This window comes from Carassius carassius, chromosome 34 (assembly GCF_963082965.1).
Source record: "Carassius carassius chromosome 34, fCarCar2.1, whole genome shotgun sequence".
Classification (NCBI taxonomy): Eukaryota; Metazoa; Chordata; class Actinopteri; order Cypriniformes; family Cyprinidae; genus Carassius; species Carassius carassius.
In genome coordinates, this window is record NC_081788.1 from 27,002,571 (window position 1) to 27,026,263 (window position 23,693).

The window sequence follows — 23,693 nt, forward strand, 5'->3', positions numbered from 1 at the left end:
AAGAATTGACATCTGAATAATGGTGCTGAAAACATTATTATCCATTTAATCAAAGAACACCGAGTTTAGAATTAAAATGATAGGCGTCCAAACTGACCAATCATATGCAAGTGTTTAGATACCAAACCCCGCCCATTCAGGATTCCGTTTCTGATTCTAAACAGCATTCGTTTTGATCTATGGTTTTGATATTGCGCATGCGCATTGCGAAACAGGACGGAGACTGTTGCTTGTGTCACTGTATTGTATTGCAAAGCGTCATTCACTCATTACATGCCATTCCATCATAAGACCTCGATGACTGACAATACATTATTCCCATGTGTTTTTTTAAGATTCAATCAGTGTGCTAAAGCAAACTCTCCAGATAGTGCTAAAGTAAGGTCACATGAAGTGGTCAGTGCAAGTATAGGAGTGGCCTTGTGAGGGAATAATCTACCTAGACTCAAAACTTTGGGATCAACAGAGAAAAAGAAAAAGAAAAAAAAGAAGAATGGGTGGGGTGCAGAGGACATACATGTCCAAAGGCTGATTGTATGGCAACGATGCTGAGATAATTGTATTTTGCCAATCACAGCAAAGCCAAAGGATTGTGATCCTCAGTGGTGTTTTTCCATAAAGCTATGTGCCATGATGCCCTCACATGTCCTTGTCTCTCCTTTTCTTATCTGCTTTAATAAAGTCTTATGATTGCATGTTCATTCAAGGTCATGGATGTAAAGGTTTATTTTTGTGGCATTTGAAGCTATTTCAGTACATTTCTGCTTTTGTATAGTGTATAATAAAGAATTTGTTCACCCAAATTCATGACAGACGCATGTGTGAGATTGTCTGCAGACAGATGGCCTGTCCATGTGTCCACACTGGGCTGATCACTCAAAAGGTGAGAGCTGTGGTCGTTACACTATATGGGATGGCAGCCTCTCGCTGCTTTGGTTCTATTATTTTTTTCCACATCCATGCTGTCCATTTAGATTGTGCATGCCATATACATATGACAATATTTAATCTGTCAATACACAAATGTGTTACATGCTTTAGGACACAATATTTTTTAAATATAACTGCAAGAATTTCGTTAAAATACTTGTCTGAATACATTGTTATGTAACAAACGTATAAACCAGTTTAAAATTACATGCATTGCCTTTTAAAATACTAATTTGCACTGTTGTATCCAAAATACTTCTCGAAAGGTCAAAACATAGCTCATTATTTTATATTTCACATGTATATATATATATATATAAATATATATATATATATATATATATATATATATATATATATATATATTATATTGATATATCAACCAACTTAAAATTACATGCACTGCCTTTTTATATACAATTTACTACTGTAGAATCTGAAACCTTATTGAATGGTCAGAATACACTTTGCATTATACAGTGGAGATAAAAAAGAACACCCTACAATTTCCAAAATTTCAAGGTCACTGCTTAGTCTTATTTGAAGGTATCCTAACAGGAGTAAAAGGGCAGTTTTTTGGAAGCATATTTCATTGGATTCTGAAGCACAGCATAAAAATCTTAAATGAGATATTTGAAAAATAATTTAGAGAACACTTACAGATACATCCAAGTTATTGGTTAATCTGGCACCTGGTGCTAATTTCATTAATTCTATGACAAACCCTATTTAAGGCCGCATTCCTCTTATTTTCACTGAGATTGCGGGCTGCTCTGAGGTGACTGAAACCCTGTGACAGGAAGTTGTTCAGATGAAGGCTAAAGGGATGACCCTTTCTTTCACAATACAATATTAACATATCAACCAATTGACACATATTGACATATTCACTGTATTTAAAATACTTTAAAATACACTGTGATTATCTATTGTAGATAGATATTAATAAATCCAACCTAAACTGACATGTCGTCTTTTTAAATATAAAATATCAGTTTACAAGTTTTACTGTTGCATCTTCAACAATGTATTTTATAATAAATTACAAAAAATTACATCTTAATTTTCACAGCAAATAGGAATATTTGTTGGTATTTGTTTTGTATATGATTTTAAACTCAACATTTTTGTCTTCATTCCTCTGAGACACTTGTATGACCTGAGCATTAAGGCAGTGTTGTGAGACATTAAGACAATGTTGAATTCAACAAGAATTCTAATAGTTCCCAGCAAGAGTATGTGAGTGGTTAGTGTGTGGCGGTGAACGGGGTTGCCAGGTTTCCTCAACGGTCTCTGGAGCCGTTGGTCACCTAGGAGGAGATTAAAGAGCGAGGCAATGGAAAAGGTTGTATTTTTATCCATGCCAAAATAATAGCAGTAAATCAGCTCAGCCCCAAAGTGCTGAGTCCAGCTGTATTCGGCTTGTGTAACACTGACATTTGCATGTGATGAGATCTCTTTGCTTGCACTTAATTGAATTCCAAGCAGCGGAATGCATAGAGCTCATTGTTACTTATTAATTATTGGTGTTGTCATTAGTTGTGCATTAGTTTCCCGGTGTCATGTGGCTGGATTTTCTTCAGTAGTTTTGATTAGAGATTTTTGTGCTGTATTTTTAGACGTGAAGCAGGTGGACTATTGGAAGAGTCATGTGCCACCACAGTAAGCCTCTTTCGCCCTCACATGTGCTCTGTTTGTGTCACAGGGCAGCTGGGGAATACTTAAAGATTTCATTCACATGCTGACACACACAGGCCACCAATTTGCCAAAATGTTAAATACTCACAAATCGCCATGAGATTGTGTTATGCACATAGACTGACACATGCTGTGATTGATTTAAACTGTTAGAACAATGCAGGAGAAATACAACAATCCAAACTCCCAACAAAGCTTTGATCACAGCAGGGAATACATTCATGGAAAGTGATTCCCTACCAGAGGTAGATGAACCCTGGTGGATGCTTGGAAAGAATTAATTTTTTTTGTGTGATTAAAGCAATAAAACTGAAAATTAGTAGATTAAAATAACTAGTTTAATATCATGCTTTCTTCAGATCCTTTTAAAAGAATGAAAGCCAAAAAATGGCTGCATATGTATTACTTTGGTCTGTTTTTCAATAATCATTAAATGAATACTGATGAAACATTTCTAGTTTAGTTTTGATTTATCAGCCTTATTGAAAATAGAAGATTTATGGAAATACACTCTGGATTCTCAGTTCTCTCTATTTAAGAAAACCATACTTTAAAAGCTGCACAACATGCTCAACTTAACTTTATGTATAGCACCAATAAAAACAACGATTGTTGACCAAGGTGCTGTATGATCAGTCAAAAAATCAACAACATTAACACTCAGAACAACATAAATTACAGCACAGAACAGAGCTAACACCGCACAATCAACTACAGTTAAAAGCCAGAGAGAAAAGATGGGTTTTGAGTTTAAATTCATTCAGTGTAGAGGCAGTTCTGATAGAAACCGGTTCCAGAGTTTCAGAGCAGCAACAGCAATGGCTCGGTCACCTGTTGATTTCAATTTAGCCTGAGATATTTTGGATATATTTGTTTAATATTTGAGTAGTATTTAGGCGTTAAGAATATTTGCCTCGTCAGACTCTGACCTGCCATTTTCCTTTCATTCTGGCAGAAAATAATGTAATTTTGTGTAAAAAGAAATTTACGTAATCTAGTAGTGTTAAAGAAACACAAAATTCTCTGATTCCGCTATATGAATCTATAATGGCCCCCCAAAACATTTGAATACATAAATAAATAAATGTGTGCATTTAAAAATTTCATAGTATATAATATTATTATATTTTATACACAATATATTAATATCAATTAAAATTTATTTTATATTAAATGAATTATTTATATGTAAATTATTGTCTAATAATATTATAAAAATATTAAGCATCTGATGATGCCTGCTAATAGCACATTTTACCTTGTCTTCATCCTCTAAATGTGCTTTTGTAGGTTTATTATTCCTCTTGAACAAAACGCATCAAATTACATTTGAGGAGAGAGCTGTGAAGTGGGAGTTGTTGTAGTGGTTCTGATCTGAGATCTGTGGGTGTAGGATTGAATCTAGTTAGTATCTTCACAGCGTGCCAGTGACTCAGGGATCACAAACACAACACGGCTCTCAGGAAAGATGTCATTGTCAAAAAGGAAGGGACATTGTCAAAAAGGAAGGGACATTGCTCATAGAGTGATCATTTAATACATTTCTATGTTCATTCTCCCAAACATTTTGATACAGTGATTTATAACATAAATGTGAGGCGAAACCCCATAAATGTGGAAAAGATTCAAGTAATCTTGTAGCTTTGTCCTTCAGTGCCATTGAGAGGTTTTGAGTTTGACTGATACAGAGCGCCTCCTGCAGGACTACATATAAATCAAAGATAGGGCAAATATTTCCAAACCGCACTGAACATTTGAGCTGTAAATTAATAGCAACTTGGAAATAAATACATTTTGGGGATTAAAAAAAAATAAATAATAATAATCAAATGACACAAAACGAGGTGCATGCGCCACTATGCTAGCGTTTAACTTAGCACCATTAATTCCTTATTAATGGTGCTAAGCGAGATGCTATCGGTCTCAGATTCAATGATCTATGCTAAACTAAGCTAAAAGTGCTAACGCCAGACCCGAAAATGAAAAAAATGAGCCTATTTTCAAAAATAGTGGCATGTTCCTTAAAATTAAAAACGATTGTATGTCCAAAACAAATGCTATTGTAAACAAATGCTATTGTCATTAAAGCGAGAAAAAAAAAAAAGATAAAAAAAATGCCAGCTAATATTCTAGGAAATTTGTTATTTCTGTTATATATATATATATATATTGTTATATATATATATTCATATATATATATATGTTTTATTTTTTTACTCAACCAATTTTTCAACTTTTTCACTCAAAATATACTTCTACTAACATTTATAGTAATAAATATGAAATAATTATAATAAAAAAAAACATTTGTAGAATTTCTAATTAGAGTAGACAATTAAATTCAATTTTAAGTAATATAGAACAGAACAGCTTTTCTGGTGTTCTCAGACTTCTTCAAATGTAAATCAAACAGTCCCACAAGTAATATGTAGATTAAATAATATTTATTTTTGCTCACTTACGTACATCCCATTCAGTCAGAGTATCCCACAATAAATCATTGGAAAAGAAACTGCAATGCCAACGCATCAGATATTTTATGACTTGGACACTCATTAAAGTTCAAACACAAATCTCATTTGTCATATTTTCTCCTGAGCACACAGTTCATAAACATAAACATAAACATAAACATACACAAACTCATCAAGTGCTGCTGAGCAAATAAGTGCAGGATATGCTTAAAGACCAACATAAAAAACATTAAATAAAAGACTATGAAATAAAATCAAAGCACTCCAGGAAAAACAAAAGCAGGAGTAAAAATGTATAGGTGGAGAAAAATTAAGCACAGACAGGTTTAGGAGAACATTTCCTGATTTTTCAGGCGCATTAGCAGAAGTCTGCGGATGCAAAGCTGGAAAACTTCTATATCAGTGCTGGAAGATACATTTAGAGGCAGAAATAATCGTCCACTTGCTTGAACTATCACACAAAATGAAATCCTTTTGTAATTCATTCTTGGATCAAAAATGGATGACTGTATAACTATCAGTCCTATCACGAAAACATCTCAAATTGTAACTTCTCAAAAACACTATTATTCAATGCACACCTTTTCTTACATGCATGTGAATAAATCGTTCTCTCCCAGTTTAATCGCCTCATCCTATATTAATCATTGACTCGAATTCATAATCAGGGATGTAACAGCTAAACCGTATGGTTTTGACTCTGTGTTCGCAACACTTCACAACTTATAAAGCTTGATACATATTCTGCTACATCCGTCATGATGCATGTGGAAGGCTGAACAGTGGATCACAAAGAGCGCTAACATCAACTTGTTCTGATATATCAGGTTCACTACCAGTGAAATAATTCAAATGTCAATTCGTCTCTCTTTTTGTTCATAATAAAACAACAGAAACAGCTAAAGACAGGAAGCTGAATCACTACAGGCACATCTTGACTCTATATATGCATGTTTTTGGTTAGAATCGACCGTATTAGTTTGTTACTGCTAATGTGGTGCTAGTTTGCTACAGATTAATTGTGCATGTAAAGCATTACATAAGCATCTGATCAATCTGTCAGCGTCCCGCTCTCTCCCGAGCTCAAGTTTCTTGTTGTTTTTCAGCACTCCAGGCCGATGCTGACCAGCAGGAGCTCAAGGGCGCTGAGTTTCTGGTTGGCCTCCTCGATGGCGCTGTACGTCTGAACGTTACTGGTGATATGGAAGCGGATCTCATCTACCAGAGGGATGGAATCAGTCTCCTGCCTGGCCGCCACATTCCCAGCATCCTCTCTGATCATATCAGCAAACTCTGGCCTTTCTACCAGCTGAAACAAACCGAACTTCATTAATTCTTCAATAGTTTTTTTTTTTTTTGCATTAAATAATATATATTCATATTAAAAACGATTTTAATACAATTATAAAATTTAAATAAATATAAAAGTATAGAATATATTTTTAATATCTTTATATTATAAAAATATAAATTTACATGTGTATAAAATGAAACATAATTCTTAACTTATATTTTAAAATATTTTCACATTGCTGCAAAAAATATACATACATTATATGTAAATTTCTACTTATTAAAAAATACTTATTTTTACATTTTAAAATCTTTATAATATTACAAAATTATATTTTAATATATAATTATATATTAATAAACAATTTGATATTTGAACAGTAAATAAGTCATTTTTATATTTACAAATATAAATAATATTATAAAAATATGATAATATATTTGTTATAAATTGATATGTATATATTATATATTCTAGAAATATAAATGTATAATGTATTTAAAAAATATTAGCAAATATTTTATATTTATAAGTATATATATATATATATATATATATATATATATATATATATATATATTTTTTTTTTTTTTTTTTTATTTATTTATATAAAATATATTAGATAACATCATTAAAAAATAAAACAATTTATTTAAATAATATTAAAATTCAAATGAATGAGTGGGACATTAATTATGAATGTAAATAAGATGAATTTGGATCATAAGCAGTATAAACATGAATGAAAACCCAGCTGCTGTACTGAGACATACCCGCTCTATGATCTTGGCCATGTATTCAGTGCACTGGTCCTCCAGACGTGAGAGCCGGAACAGTTTGGCCGTCTTCCACATGTGCAGGATGTTCTCCTCATTGAGCAGCACAGCCAGAGTCCTGCCACACAGACGCTTCAGCCCCGGCAACAGGTACATGTCGGCCACACACAGGACCTCATACACACTCTCATGAGTGAGCTGGAAGACAATCACAGAGGCTTCATTAGCACATCTGACGGAGCGCTGCACTTATGAAGCTCTTGAACATGATAAAAATGAAGTGTAAGTGTAAATAGCCCATCTTGTTGGCGGAGGCTGTTAATTTTTCAATAAAAATTAAGGAAATTAAAAAAAAAGGAAATAAAGTGCCTCACGGATATTCCCTACATATAACTCTAAACCTACCTGATAATTTTTTTTTTTTTAAGTGTTTATGGGGTACATTTACATTTAGTCATTTAGCAGACGCTTTTATCTAAAGTGACTTACAAACGAGAACAATGGAAGCAATCAAAACCAACAAGAGAAGTGCTGTAACAAGTCTCAGTTCGCTTAACGCAGAACACACAGCAAGTTTTCTTTTTAATTTGATAATAAATAAAAAAGAAAAACTAGCAGTTCTTTTTTTTTAAAGAAAACAAGCAGTTAGAAAATTAATAGAGTGCAAGTTTAAAAAATGTATTTTTTTTTTTTTTTTTAAGAATAGAATTAGAATAGAGAGTGCTAGAGTTAGAGGTTTTTATCTGATTCTTGAAGATGGCTAAGGACTTTCTAAGGCTAAGGAGTTGGGCAGGTCATTCCACCAGGAGGGAACATTTAGTTTAAAAGTCTGTGAAAGTGATTCTGTGCCTCTTTGGATAGGTGCAGGGATTGCTTTAATTGTCCCAAATACAAGACAGCATACATTTAATAATTTTAAGAAATATGATATTCAGACTCAATGTAATTATTGCATAATGTTTTATAATGTACTACAATACTGAGGTGGAAATACATGCAAAATCACCAACAAATACTTCTATTTCAATTTAATATACATTTAATCCATTTATATTTTCACTCAGTGCAAATAGCTTCAGCCTAAAACTTAATAAGATGCCTTTGCTTTCATTGTTTAGTCATTTTAGTACTATTTTTATGATTAAAATATAATTATATTTTATTTCTGCTTTGCCAATGCATTTATTCATATTTTGACTGTTTTTATTTTTTTTTAATTTCAGTAATTTTGTTTTGTACTACTGTAATTTCTTAGTTTTTCTATTTCTACCTCTATTTATTTTTATTTTATTTTTAAGTATTTGTTATTTAATTACATTTTATTTCTGCTTATTTCAATTACTGATTTTTTTTTACAATTTCCATTTTAGTTAACAATTACAATGATAAATGTCAGTTTGTTTTATGCCAGAACTACACAGTGATTAGTTTACAGAAAACTTTCATGTCTAACGATCTTATGCTTGATTTGTAGATCTTGTATGTAGTGTTTACTGCACATTTAAGTGTGCTTGTGTGTACCTGAGTGTTATCACTGTAGATGTAGTAAAGGATTCTTGAAAACAAATCATGAGACACATCATTAAGGGTGATGACAGGAATACTGGGATGAGCCTGGAGAGTTTCCCCCTCGCTGAAATGATCCTCCAGCAGAGCCTTAAAATAATCACTACGAGCACAGAAAAACGCCTGCGCACATAAACACAAACACATTTCATCTGCACAAATGCCCTTCTTAATCAAGCCACTAATGTAATATGAAAACACAACTGTAATTCTAATAATTGACCCAAAATAGAGACAGATATTGGATTGATGTCTTCATTTGCATTTGGGATGCCATTAACGTCCTCCCACATTATGATTATGATGAGCGCTGTTAAATACTGACCTTATGACACAGGAAGTCATAACCCTCCACCCGGAAGCAGATATCAGGATAACTCGGAAAACTATCAGTTAGATCGAAAGGAAGCTGACCGTATCCAACCTAAAGATCAAACAGCGAGAGTTTTAATCAGTACAGTAAAACGGTGAAGTATTACTACAATTTAAAATGTTAAAATGTAATTAATTCCTGTGATGCAAAGCTGAATTTTCAGCATCGCCTTCAGTGTCACATGAGCCCTCAGAATTTGTTGTAATATCTAAGAAACATTTCTGATTATTATCAATGTTGAAAACAGTTGTGATGCTTCATATTTTTGTGGAAACCGTGATACATGTTTTTTTCACGGCTCTTTAATGAATAGATTGCATGTGTCATTCTAAATGTCTTTACTGTCACTTTTGATCAATTTAATGCATTCTCGCAGAATAAAAATATTAAGTTCTTTCCAAAAAAAAGAAAATCTTACTGACCCCAAATGTTTGAACGTTGTGTAAGGAGAATTTTGCAAGCTTTTAAAAACACTGTCCAAAAACAATAAGAACTCTCATTTCCACTGGATGTCAAACTCATGAAATCATTTTAGTTTTATTGACCCAAAATTTTAAATACTAAAAAACATTTTCATGGCAGATTTTATTGGTCCTCAAGGCAAATTTGCTTCCCATGAGGAGAGGAAGCATCATGTGAAATCTGACCAACAGGAACTTTATTTTAGATCACTAATTTAACCACCAGTTGCTTGGCAACCACACATCCCATAATAATAAAAAATGCTATCAGCCATAGCCACAGACCCTTCACGTATATATTTTCATCCTAGTGATAAAGTGTTAGGACTGGAGCATGTGCATCCTCTCACCCGCAGCTCGGCAGGAAGTGCACTGTCAGCCAGCAGAGCCATCCCATCCTGCAGCTGAAAGTCATGAGGATCCAGAGTCAACACCTTCACACACGTCCCGGGCTTATTAGACACTGCCAGAGAAAACAAGAGAGAGGAGGGAAGTCAAGATGTGTTTTTATGAATCCGTTTGTTCAGACGGTTCACTGCAATGAAACTGATTCAAAATCCTGAAATTAATGTTTTAGTTTTTTTTTTTTCAGAAATAATAATAAATAAGATTTAATCTAGTGATTTTTTTTTTAAATTACTGCGATCATCACACAGTTTGTTTATACATTTGAAATCAGATTCAATATATTAACATCACTTAATGCATGAGGTTTCATGACCTAAAATTAAAAAATATTTTGTGCAAATACTAATCTAATTTCTTGAATAAATCTTGAATAATATCTATATACAGTCCATAGGTGATAGTGTTCAAAATAGATTATTACTTTTATTCATCAAAGACGTATTTATTTAATTCAATTGATCAAAAGTGACATTAAAGACATTTATGTTACAAAATATTCTATTTCAAATAAATGCTGTTATTTGAACTTACTATTCATCACAAAAATAAAAAAAAAAAGTATTAAGTCTTAAGATATCAACTGTTTAATAATAATCAGAAATGTTTGTTGAGCAGCAAATCAGCATCTTAGAATGATTTCTGAAGGATCACGTGACGCTGATAATTCAGCATTGTATCACAGGAATAAATGACATTTTTAAATATATTTAAATAGAAAACAGTTTTTTTAAATTGTGATAATGATTCACAATATTACTGCTTTACTGTATTTTGATCAAATTTTTTACTTTACTGTATTTTGATCAAAGCAGAAGAGACTTATTTCAAAAACAGTAAAAAAAACTAATGTTTCCACTTTAGAGCAGATATCTACTATTTGTTAATACCTTGCAGCAAAGCTAATTATTTTATCTAAATGAAAGCTTGACTGTAAATTAACAACTCTGAATAGTGAGTTTCAAATGAGCTTCATGACTGCTGTATAAACTCCTCACCAAACTCATAAACCTGTTTGCACTTCACTTCCAGCTCCTCAATCAGCTCGCTGATCTTGCACTGTTTCGCCAAACGCTTGCAGTCCTCCACGTAGTTCACATCTATATCCAAACGCCCTGGAAAAAGACAGCACACATGGTGAAGAATAACGCTGCCTGGCACCAGATAAACTCTAGCTCTCGGTCTGACGCTCACCGGTGTAGAAATACTGCATGATTGCACCAAATGCAGCAGGATTGACCTGAAAAAGGAAATTCGAATTGACACATTAGGATCATGAGAGTCTGAAGCATGCTGAAGTAAAAGGTTATATTGTCTAATTTAACACAACCCTGGAGAGAAGAGAGTTAAAGCAGCTTAAGAAGACGTGAACAGAAGCATTAACACTTTCTCTTTATAATGAATCACTTTGGATAAAAGAGTCTGCTACATTAATAAATGTAACATATGATTTCATGTTTAATTCTAAATGATAAAAAGATGGCATAACTTACTATTCAGGAAAAAGTGACACTTCTATTAAATATGAAAAAGTATGCACTGCAAATAATATGCCACGTGGGCTCCTTTGACTTAATATAATTTATATGGAAGCCCGTTTACACCACAGAATAAGAAAATACGAAGGGTAACTGACACTTTTCAGAGTTTATATCTCATATTGTGCCATTGATTGATTAAAATTACAATTAATCACAAGTTAAATTAAAAATGAACTAATCAATAAAAAAATGTCTGTGTTAATGGCGTTAAATATTTTTTAATGCATTATTCTGAAAAAATGAATGGCATTTTTAAAGCGTTAATTTTGACAGCATCTCACAATTATGAGATATATAAATTCAGAATTGCAAGACATAAACTCACAATTCCAAGAAAAAAGTCTGAACTGTGAGATGTAAACTCGCATTCATGCTCATAAAAAAAAAAAGTGAGTGAAGTCACAATTATGGTCTTATTTTTCATTCCATTCATTCCATTAACTTTTTAATTCTGTTGCAGAAACAAGCTTCCATTCTTTTGGGACGCTCTGGTCCTAATCTCAAACTCTACATCAGGGTAGATCATATGTACAATATGTGTGTTGGAGCAGAGTTGAAACAAAACTCTGTTGGGCTCTGGAGTTTGACACCTAAGTGATTTCTGCGTAGTGAAACAGCGCCTACCAGTGGATGTTTGAGGGTAATGTCACTCTTCCCCTTCCACTTGGTCTCCAGCATGTGTGCGAAGTATTCTGATCGGGCACTCAGGATACACCGGTGGGCCTTGAACATCTCACCGTGCACCATAAACGTCACATCGCTGTAGCTTCCCTGCTCCAAAAGCCTGCGAGAGAAAAAGCACCAATCAGTGCGTCTGTGAAAGTGACCGTGGTGTGTGTGTGTGTCTGTAGTCCTCACGTCTGCAGGAACTGGTCGTAATAGTCTCTCTGCATGGCCTTCGCAGTGATGCGCTTGTACTCTTTGAGCAGGCGGCGGATGGGGTCGCTCAGCGCTCCGTACAGACAGCGCTCACCGTCAAACGTGTTGGCCTCACACTTTGCTCCTGAAAAAATAAATAAATAAATAAATAAATAAATAAATAAATATATATATATTTTACACACACACAAACACACATATATATATATATATATATATATATATATATATGCTTTTTGGACCAAAAATGTGTTATTTTCATCTCTGAGTCCAATCACCTTTGTTTGGGCTTCCCAGGAACGCTGTACTTGGAGATTAATGGTTACAATTTATGTTTAACTCCGTTCCCGAAAATTATAATCCACATGTAAAACTATGCAGCACATTTTGCTGAGGACAGCTTCCTCAATCTAGATCAGTTTAATGCCGGATTCGCACAAAGATTATTCCTGAAAGATGGAGCAGTTCCCTCTTTGTCTGGAGAAGGCGTTGTTTATGGACCACAACCGGTAAGTGTATTTTTTTATTTAAGTTGCTGCGTTTAACAGTTTCTGTAACTTATTACACAAAGGGCAACGCTGTTTAGCTTTGTTAACTAGATGGTAGGGCTGTGCAAAAAAATCGAATGCGATTTTCATGCGCATCTCGTCAGTAAAAACGCTCCTGTGATTATAAGTACATCTCCAGCACATGCTCCTTCCCACTTGCTTCTCAAAACTAGTCCAATCGCGTTTCCAGGAGGGCAGCGCGCTCTAAGCTGCTGTCGAATCACAACACAGGAACCGCTGGCCCAATCAGAACTCGTTACATATTTCTGAAGGAGGGACTTCATAGAACAAGGAAGTCATCAGCCCGTTTTTGTGACAGTGAAAACAGCGGTATACAGATAAGTGAATTACAACTGTATTACAAAAAAATTATATTTTTAAAAATTGTGACAAGCAGTGCACTTGTATTTTACCTTTATTTCTCTTTTTCTTTAATGGGAAATATAGGTTATGTACTGTAAATCAACATTAGATCCCAAACAAATTAAATCTAGTTTAAAATTGCTGCATGATTACCCATTCTGGCATATTTTGTTTGCACTTATTTTATGAGCTTTGTAATGAAATATTTATTGCTTAAAAAAACTGAGTTTTTTAATTGTTTAGACATGCTGAAATTTTAGTTCCTGGATTAAAAAAAATCTCATATCAAATTTAGTGTCACCATCCAAATTAATTAATTAACAAAAAATTGTGTGTTTATTTATTATTATTATTATTTTTTTTTAAGGGTTGCAGACTTACAGTACTATACACTGTACAGTACAGATTATAACTCCCTGGTAAATTATGAATTATCTTTATGCCATTTACCGTTGGCAAGCAGGTACTGCACCAGTTCTTCATGTCCACAGAGACATGCATAATACCTGAAGATAAAGATGGAGAGATATCAGGGGCTTCATCATAACGGACATAGCAGACAATGAAAGCAAATAAGCGAGCAGTCTTACAGAGGTGTACTGTCCCACTTATCTCTGATGTTCAGTTCTACATCCCTCTGTTCAACCAGGTATCTGGAGAAGATGGGAAAAAATGCCAAAAGATAAAACAGATAAAAGATTTATTACAACCAGCATTATACTAAAACATCATTCAGAACGGAACATAGAGCATCACACAAGACACTGAGTACAGTAATTGCAGTATCTGGGTCAATACAGGACATTACTGCCAAACAAAATGCCACTGAAAGACAACCCTGATATCTTACGTGTGTTTGAAAAGCATAATTCTACACTGCAGTGTAACGCCACCTTGAATGCTGACTATACATACAGCATCTATATAACAAATATGCCATGCACAATTGCTTAGACATGCACATACATTCTCCAAACACTATATAAGGCTTGTACACTGTGTTTCATATGCATATACTGACAACACTAGTCATGCACATTTGTGTATGAATATACATAGGCCATGCAAATTGGTTAATATATATTTGGTCTCAAAAGATTGAATAGGAAATGCATATGCATATGTTCCCACATGCGAAACTTCAAACCAAAACAAGAACAAGAAGTCTGACCTCACTCTGGCAATGTCGCCTTTTCTGCAGCTTGAAAACAGATCAACAGCGTCCATCTGCGCGGCGGTAAAGCTTCTCTGAAATGCATTGAAACGGCCTGTCTAACAGACAGGATCGGCTGCAGGGGCACGGACAGCGACAGGTCTGAACAAAACTAACGAGGAGCCTGTCTCCAGGTGATGTTTGCGATGTCTCCTGTTTCTTCTCGCACTGTGAAAGTGCTCGGCAAACGTAAACAGGAAGCAGGTTTGTGTACGTACAGTTGAGCTTTGCGTGCGTCTCAAGAGCGCCCTCTGAAGGATGGTGTTGTGAACTGCTATAATAGAATTATTTTTATTTATTTATTTATTTATCAAACATAAATTAGATTTTTTTTTATATATAGTAATACTACCATATGTTTTTCAAAAATTTTGTTTATCATTAATGCAGGCATTTTGGAAATGTGATTTATTATTTGCATTATTTGCAATTTAATTAATATACTGTTATGGTTTTTGTTAATATTTTTTCATGTATTTTATTTTAGTTTTAGTAATTTTGCTTCGTTTTTGCCTTTTTCTTTTTTAGGTGTTAGGTTTTATTAGTTTTATTTTTTTTTTTTAGTTATTTTAATACTTCAATTTGAGCTAAACAAAAATGAGAAATGCTAAATAATTTTTTAATATTTTATTTGAGTTAACTTTTATTTTATATTATTTATCTTTTTTATTTTGTTAGGGGAAAAACTTCATATTTTGTAAAGACAGAAATATACAAAACTAAAATATATTTAAATATTTGTTAATTTGTAAACAGATCTTTACTTTTTAGATATTTATTTTAATATTCTTATGTGCTGAGAACTCATTTCTCATTTTTTATTAAACTCAACATGGGGTTTGAATGGTTCAGACAAAAAAAAAGTTGGATTCTCAGTAAGCCAATTATAAATGAATAATTTAAAATGGTTGCTTATGTAAATAACAGCAGGTAAACAGGTTAAATCACATCCTGGCCTTCCATAAAAATAAATAAATAAATAAAAATCCATTACCCTATTGCAAATATACTCTTTTAAAGTCAATATCCTGCATTTTTATATGTGCATAAAAAACAAACCACAACAACAACTGAGGATTTGTTTGAATAATCGATGCATTTCGTTTAGAAGCCAAAGAAATGAATGCAAAAATATTCTACTGAAGCAGCTGTATAGAATTACATCCAATTTCATTTTTATTTCCATTAAATTCAAAAAGCATAAATTGTTTTGGCAGGAAAAAATAGCACAATATGCAACCAAAAAGCAAGAAATCTGTGCAAAACAGCACATTTAGCTAAAATTGCAGCCCTACGCTGTATATTTTTCACATATTCTAGACAACAACAGGAAACATTCTCACAATCAAACGTAGATCTCTTGAAGTGTCTGATATCTCAGAACTGAGATCTGTGAACAGTAGTTCTCGTCCAGTCAGTTATGGCTGGTGGGCTAAACAGGTTTTTCAGAGTGAGGAATGCTGCTATTTTCTCATTTATACACAAATACACACCCACCTGTCAGTGTATAAGTAGCCGAGTTCTCAGGAAACACTTCTTGTCATCCCTCTGTTTCGCACCTCTCCATCTCTCTTTCTGTCTATCCGCCATGAGCTCCTCCAAGAATGGTTTCAGCAGTCGCTCCGTGGGCTCGTACCCCCGCGCCGGAGCACAAATCCCCCGGCAAGGGAACTCATATTTTGGGTTTGGGAACGTGTCACCGGCTGCGGCCCCCATCAGGGCTGTGTCTGTTAACACAAGCCTCCTAACTCCTGCGGATCTTCAGCTGGACCCGGACCTGCAGGCTGTGCGGATCCAGGAGAAAGAAGAGATCAAAACTCTCAACAATCGCTTTGCCTCCTTCATCGACAAGGTGAGCCCTCTCTCTGCCAGTTTCACCTGCTCATTACTCATAACCCATTACTCAGTTTCATGTTTAAATGTATTTGTAAGCAACTAGATCAGTTAATAACCTGTAAGAGAGAAATAGTTTGTTTGTATTGATACTTTTTTTTTTTTTCTTATTTTACTCAAATAAAACTTTGTTTTAATCAAAGCAGCTGAATTTGTAAATAACCTGCAGGAGAGAAATATTTTTTTGTCTGTACTAATTCTTTCTTATTTATTTTAATCTCAGCAGGCAGATCTGTTAAATAACCACAGTCAGAAATATAAATTTATTTTTTTATTCTGATTTTGTTCTTATTTTTTATTTTGATCTTGGCAGAAAGTATTTTTAATAATCTGTAAGAGAGAATATTTCTTTGTTTTATTAGCTTTTAAAAAAATTATTTTATTGTTTAAATTAAATTAAATTAAATTAAATTAAATTAAATTAAATTAAATTAAATTAAATTAAATTAAATTAAATTAAATTAAATTAAATTAAATTAAATTAAATTAAATTAAATTAAATTAAATTAAATTCATTTAGCAGACGCTTTTATCCAAGCCGACTTACAGTGCATTCATGCTAACAATTTTTACCTATAATGTGTTCCCGGGGAATCGAATCCCAATCCTTGCGCTTGTTAACGCAATGCTCTACCAATTGAGAGCATTACACTATTGTTATTATTTTAAACACTGCAGATCTATTAACCTGTTTTCTGACCTCACACGTGTCTCATAAGTATCAGTAGAAATATCAACAATGTCTCAAACTGGGCTCAGATTGGCCGAAACTATCAGAAATCTGAGATTTCAATATTTCTCAGTCTGTTCTCACAAGATCAAATGATCTAAGCTGCTGTTCACCTTTTATAGCTTTATTCTTACTGTATGACAACTATTGTCTCTTTTGTGTGTATTGTATTACGCTTAAGAAACTTTAAGAGGAACAATGTTTATACTTAAATGAAACATAATTCTCAGTTATGTTATAAGAGCAACATTTGATCAATAAACTGTTCTTTGAAACACACGCAGGTCCGTAAATTAGAGCAGGAGAACAAACTTTTAGAGACTAAATGGCAGCTGCTACAGAAAGAGTCTAAACCCGAGTCTAAACTGGAGCCCATGCTGAAGTCCTACATAACTTCCCTGCGGTCACAGCTGGAGCAGGTGAACAAAGACAGAGAACACCTGGACGCCGAGCTCAGGAATGTCCACGCACAGGTTGAGGAACAAAAACAAAGGTCCGTGTTCACACACTGCATCTTCAGTCTCCAATCTAGACATTAGTGTTGAGTTTCATGCTATCATTAGTATTACTTAATATTAGTCTCATTCTTTTTAAACTTAAAGTCAATATTCAATGTTATTTCAGATTTAAACGTAAAATCATGCAAACAACAACATTCCTTATAATCATTTACCATGATAACCATTTGATTTCAGCCAAAAATTCACGTGTTCATTTACTGTAGCTGTACTTCACTTCACACTGCCAAGAAATGCACAATATAATATGTTAAGATGTGCCAATTTAATAATTTTTTACTGCAGTAAAACCATTGTAATGTGGTTGTATCACTCATCACTTATTAAAAAAAGAAACAGAACAACAGAAATATTCAAAAATTTTGAAATCTGAAATTAGATTTTTACATTTTCATTAATAGAAATTACATTTTGAATACGCTTTTATTTTTATATTTTCAGTTTTAATTTTAATTTTAGTTTAAGTTTTATTTTAGTACTTCAGCTCATTTTATTTCAGTTGGTTTCCAAGGCAGCATTTCTAATGCATTTTTTTAAGTATATATATATATATATATATATATATATATAATAGGTAAATAGTTTCAATTCTATTTCAGTAAATGAAAACTGTATTTCATTCAATAACTTAACTATTATTATTAACATTATTATTTGATAAGTTTATTTAATTCTTATATATGTTTTATTTAATATGTTAATTATTATAAATGTTAAGTAAATATATTGAATTATATTATTCAATATATTTACTTAATAACAGCACTGAGTGAAGTTACCCAAGAGATGATATAATTCCTTCTACAGGTATGAAGATGAGATTACTAACAGAAATACAGCTGAAAATGAGTTTGTTTTTCTGAAGAAGGTAAGACAAATCCAGTTGCAGAAGATAAATAGCATCAGATGAATAATAATGATAATATGCCAAGGATCTGCCAAGCTAACAAGTATACTGTCACTGTCCTGTCAGGATGTGGATACTTCATACTTGTGTAAAAATGCCTTGGAAGATAAAATAGCAGCGGTCCTGGATGACCTGCTCTTTTTCAAGAGCTTCTATGAACAGGTACTGCAAACTCATGCATGAAATGTCCTGAGATGAATCAGAGGACTTTACTTAACCTCTCTTTCTTTGTAGGAGCTGCGTGAGCTGCAGGCTGATGTGAAGGACATGTCTGTTGTGGTGCAGATGGACAACAGCAGACAGCTGAACATGGAGAAGATCATCTCTGCTGTGAAGAGCCAGCATGAGGAGGTTTCAGCACACAGCCGAAAGGAAGCTGAGGTCTGGTACAAAAACAAGGTGAGGATCACATCTCTGAATTACTAAGAAAATGTCAAGATCTCTTCTGAAACACTAAAGGAGAAACTTGAGATTAAAGAGGCCTTTTCTCAAGATAAATATCCCAAGCCTTAAGCACTTCCCTTCACTTAATCTCTGTGAAGAACAATTGAGATCTTGAGACCTCATTTGTTATTTCCTGCAGGTTCTCATGTTTTTAAGTAATCACAGATTTTAGACTTTTGAAACCAAATAGCATATTATATATATGGGTGCATTCATTTGTGAGTAGCTGACAGGAAGTGTCAAGTGTTTGTCAATGCCATGGACTTCCAAATATGATAATCCTTGTGCAAGGGATGCCATCTAAAATTTAAAAGGCAGTTATATATATTTTCATGTATAAAGACTCAATTTATACTCTGAAAAATGTCTAAAACTATTTAGATGTACTGTCATTTATTTATTTATTATAAGAAAATATTTATGTATTTAATTAAGTTGGCTTGAGAAAGCCAACTTACTGAAATCCGTCTTAAACTTATAATTATTATTCTTTTTCTGAGACTAAATTTTCTGACTCTAACTCCTCCTAGAGCTTTAACTCTACAGACTCCAAACTCAGCCCAGCTCTTCAGCCTATACCCACCGGGTGTGCTATATCTTTTCTAACTGATTGGACTTATGATTTTCATAAAAATGAATATTAAAAATCATAAAAATCCCATAGACTTTCATTGACAGGATGTTCAGATGAGCCAAGCTCCAAATCCCATTAGACTCAATCAAGCTTCACTGCTATGAACTATTTCTATCTATCTATCTATCTATCTATCTATCTATCTATCTATCTATCTATCTATCTATCTATCTATCTATCTATCTAACTATCTATCTATCTATCTAGCTATTAATATTTCTAATCTATCTATCTATCTATCTATCTATCTATCTATCTATCTATCTATCTATCTATCTATCTATCTATCTATCTATCTATCTATCTATCTATCTATCTATCTAATATTTCTAATCTATCTATCTATCTATCTATCTATCTATCTATCTATCTATCTATCTATCTATCTATCTATCTATCTATCTATCTATCTATCTATCTATCTATCTAATATTTCTAATCTTTTTATCTATCTATCTATCTATCTATCTATCTATCTATCTATCTATCTATCTATCTATCTATCTATCTATCTATCTATCTATCTATCTATCTATCTATCTATCTATTAATATTTCTAATCTATCTATCTATCTATCTATCTATCTATCTATCTATCTATCTATCTATCTATCTATCTATCTATCTATCTATCTATCTATTAATATTTCTAATCTATCTATCTATCTATCTATCTATCTATCTATCTATCTATCTATCTATCTATCTATCTATCTATCTATCTATCTATCTATCTATCTATCTATCTATCTATCTAATATTTCTAATCTTTCTATCTATCTATCTATCTATCTATCTATCTATCTATCTATCTATCTATCTATCTATCTATCTATCTATCTATCTATCTATCTATCTATCTAATATTTCTAATCTTTTTATCTATCTATCTATCTATCTATCTATCTATCTATCTATCTATCTATCTATCTATCTATCTATCTATCTATCTATCTATCTATCTATCTATCTATCTATCTATCTATCATGCTAGAAACATGCTAGCAACATGTTAGCTTCATGCTAATCATGCTAAAATAATGCTAGCAACATGCTAGTCGCATTCTAGTCATGCTAGAAAAATGCTAGTCGTATGCTAATCATGCTAGAAAAATGCTAGTGACATGCTAATCATGCTAGAAACATGCTAGCAACATGCTAATCATGCTATAAAAATGCTAGCAACAAGCTAGTCGAATGCTAATCATGCTAGCAACATGCTAGACGCATTCTAATCATGCTAGAAACATGCTAGTGACATGCTAGCAACATGCTAATCATGCTAGTAACATGTTAGTCGCATGCTAATCATGCTAGAAACATGCTAGTGACATGCTAGCAACATGCTAATCATGCTAGCAACATGTTAGTCGCATGCTAATCATGCTAGAAACATGCTAGTGACATGCTAGCAACATGCTAATCATGTTAGAAACATGCTAGCTACATGCTAGTAACTTGCTAATAATGCTAGCTACATGCTAGTCACTTGCTTATCATGCTAGTGACATGCTAGATACCGTGGTAATTATGCTAACTACAAGCTAGTCACTTGCTAATCATCTTGCTAGCAACATGGTAGCAACATTGCTAATCATACTAATGACATGGTAGTCACTTGCTTGAAATGCTAGCAATATGTTAATCACTTTCTTTTTTAAACTTAAGCTTTTCAAAATTTTAAATCTTTTTAAACTTTTTAAACTTTTCCCATTTTCAAACTTTCTTAACGTTTTAAACTTTTCAAACTTTCTGGTCAGGCTTTCTCAAGCCAACTTAAAGTTTGTCTTGACAAACTTTTTTTTATCTAGTTTAATTTTAAATGTATTATTATTATTTATTTTTTTATTTTTTTTTACATTTTCTGCACTGCTTTGCTCCAAACCTTTCCACAAACCTCCTAGAGCCCAGTTTGAAAACCGCTGGTTTGTGACATGCCATAATTAATCTAAAACCATTTTAAAAGTGTTTTTCCCCTGTAATTTTTATACAAATATTCCATGTAATATTTTTATTTTTAAAAATGAATTTGTCATCACAGAACCCTTCAGCAACAACAATATAGATACACATAATATATATATATATATATATATATATATATATATATATATATATATATATATATATATATATATATATATATATATATATAATGTAAATGTCATAATTGTGCATAAACCTGTGTTTTTTCCCACAGTTTGACTTGATCTCATCGCAAGCTGACCAGTGCAACACTGAGCTGAAAGACAATAAAGGTGCAATCGCTGATTTGAAAAGGCAGATAACACGACTGCAAAAAGAGATCATCTCAGCAAAACCACAGGTAAGATAATACTCAACATCTGTTTATTATAGCAACTGTCGGTGTCTGCTGTTGAACACCGGGGCAACCATGAGCATCCGCAGTAATTGCACTGATAACTTTCTATCACAAATGGGATCTTTAAAGCCCAGGGCTGTAAATGAATGTAAACAGCTTATACAGTGACACTTTACCGCAGTATTCATTCTCTGACATCATTACAGCGTGAGAGTGTTGAGGAGCAAATCAAAGAGGCGGAGCGTTGTGGTGAGGAGGCGGTGCTTGATGCAAAAGAACAAATAAAATCACTGGAGGACGCATTGCAGAAAGCCAAACACAAAATGACCAAACATATTCGAGACTACCAGGAACTGATGAACGTCAAACTGGCTCTGGATATTGAAATCGCCACCTACAAGAAACTGCTGGAAGGAGAAGAAGACAGGTGAAGCTGTAAAGCTTAAACAATTAACAGAGAGCTTAAAATAAAGTATTTATCTTATATGATTATTTTTAGTATTATTGTTTTTTTTCCATATTAATATTATTATTTAGTATATGATTAATCTATTTATTATTATTATTATTTAAATATTAATTTTTTTATTGCAATATATTATCATTTTATTTTAAATGTTTTATAATATTTATCATATATAAATGATGAATTAACTGAAATAAGTGGTCAAAAGTAGGTAAGAAGATTTCAGGTAATAACTCAACAAATCTCCTTCCCATCAGGCTTGGACTATAATCCACTCTAGCCCATAAACATCCATCTAGCCCATAAACCCACAAGAAAAAGCAAGCATCTGACTGTCTACACATTCACTTCATGTCATGTCATCCCTGCTGAATGAAGACATTAATAGCGAACAATTGACAGAAAGAAGAAAATAAATAATATTTACATTCAAAAGAAAGATACATTCAGTTTTTTCTTTCACAAACTGCTCATAAATAAAATATTTTTGGGTGTTTTTATGTTCTCAATATTTTATTATAATTAACTGAAGTTATTGTTTTTCATTTGGAGGTCAAATTATTACTATTATTATACCTTCATTAATTATTTTTGCTTCTTTAAAAAAGCCCTTTATGTGTAGACTTTATTGATTTACCTTTCATCTAGACCCTGATTTTTAATCTGAAATTATTAACATTCATTTTAAAAGTAAAGAAAAGTTTAAGATGTAATAAATAATGTAAAAATGGAATTATAAAAATGCACATATTATTTTATTTGTTTAATGCATTGTGAAATCGAAAATGGCATTAATATGTTCCGTTCCTTAAGTGCATAATACAAAAGACTGCTTCAAATTACAAAAGTGTGTGTGACACAGTGTCATCTGAAGAATCTGAAGCATCCTGTCATCATCTGTGAAGAGCTGTGATTAGAGACCAGACAGCTTTAACCAGGCCAGGGTCTAAATGTAGCACAGGGGTGAAGTGTGTTATTTTGTCTTCAAAGAGAGAAACAGGCCTGATAAGATTCCAAGGAAAGTAGCTGTACTGCAAAAACAACAACAACAACTCACCCAAACACCTTACAGATACACAACCATGATGGAAGATCACGGATTTTAACACTTTCTCATTTGACTGACTGACTGAATCCTTCTACCCAAGACAAAAAACAAACAGAAAATATATAGTATAGATCAGTGGTTCCCAACCTTTTTCAGCTCGCGGCCCACACAACCAAACACATATGTTTGCGCGGCCCACTGCAAAAAAA

General features: G+C 32.9%; 2 protein-coding genes across 2 annotated transcripts; one reads left to right on the plus strand and one right to left on the minus strand.

The window, feature by feature from the left end:
* Nucleotides 1–5,050: 5,050 nt before the first annotated feature.
* On the minus strand, nucleotides 5,051–14,746 carry abtb1 (ankyrin repeat and BTB (POZ) domain containing 1). The gene is made up of 12 exons (XM_059523315.1): nucleotides 14,480–14,746; nucleotides 13,899–13,961; nucleotides 13,759–13,814; nucleotides 12,377–12,521; nucleotides 12,143–12,302; nucleotides 11,172–11,217; nucleotides 10,976–11,092; nucleotides 9,923–10,035; nucleotides 9,064–9,162; nucleotides 8,694–8,861; nucleotides 7,170–7,370; nucleotides 5,051–6,411 (listed from the first exon to the last, which is right to left on the minus strand). Exons 1-12 carry the CDS (start codon nucleotides 14,533–14,535, stop codon nucleotides 6,205–6,207), a joined length of 1,431 nt encoding a protein of 476 aa, XP_059379298.1. The 5' UTR covers nucleotides 14,536–14,746; the 3' UTR covers nucleotides 5,051–6,204.
* A 1,291-nt stretch (nucleotides 14,747–16,037) lies between these two features.
* Nucleotides 16,038–22,875, plus strand: si:dkey-222n6.2 (keratin, type II cytoskeletal 8). The gene is made up of 8 exons (XM_059523316.1): nucleotides 16,038–16,373; nucleotides 17,429–17,637; nucleotides 18,470–18,530; nucleotides 18,636–18,731; nucleotides 18,804–18,968; nucleotides 21,848–21,973; nucleotides 22,177–22,397; nucleotides 22,694–22,875. Exons 1-8 carry the CDS (start codon nucleotides 16,110–16,112, stop codon nucleotides 22,704–22,706), a joined length of 1,155 nt encoding a protein of 384 aa, XP_059379299.1. The 5' UTR covers nucleotides 16,038–16,109; the 3' UTR covers nucleotides 22,707–22,875.
* Nucleotides 22,876–23,693: the final 818 nt, after the last annotated feature.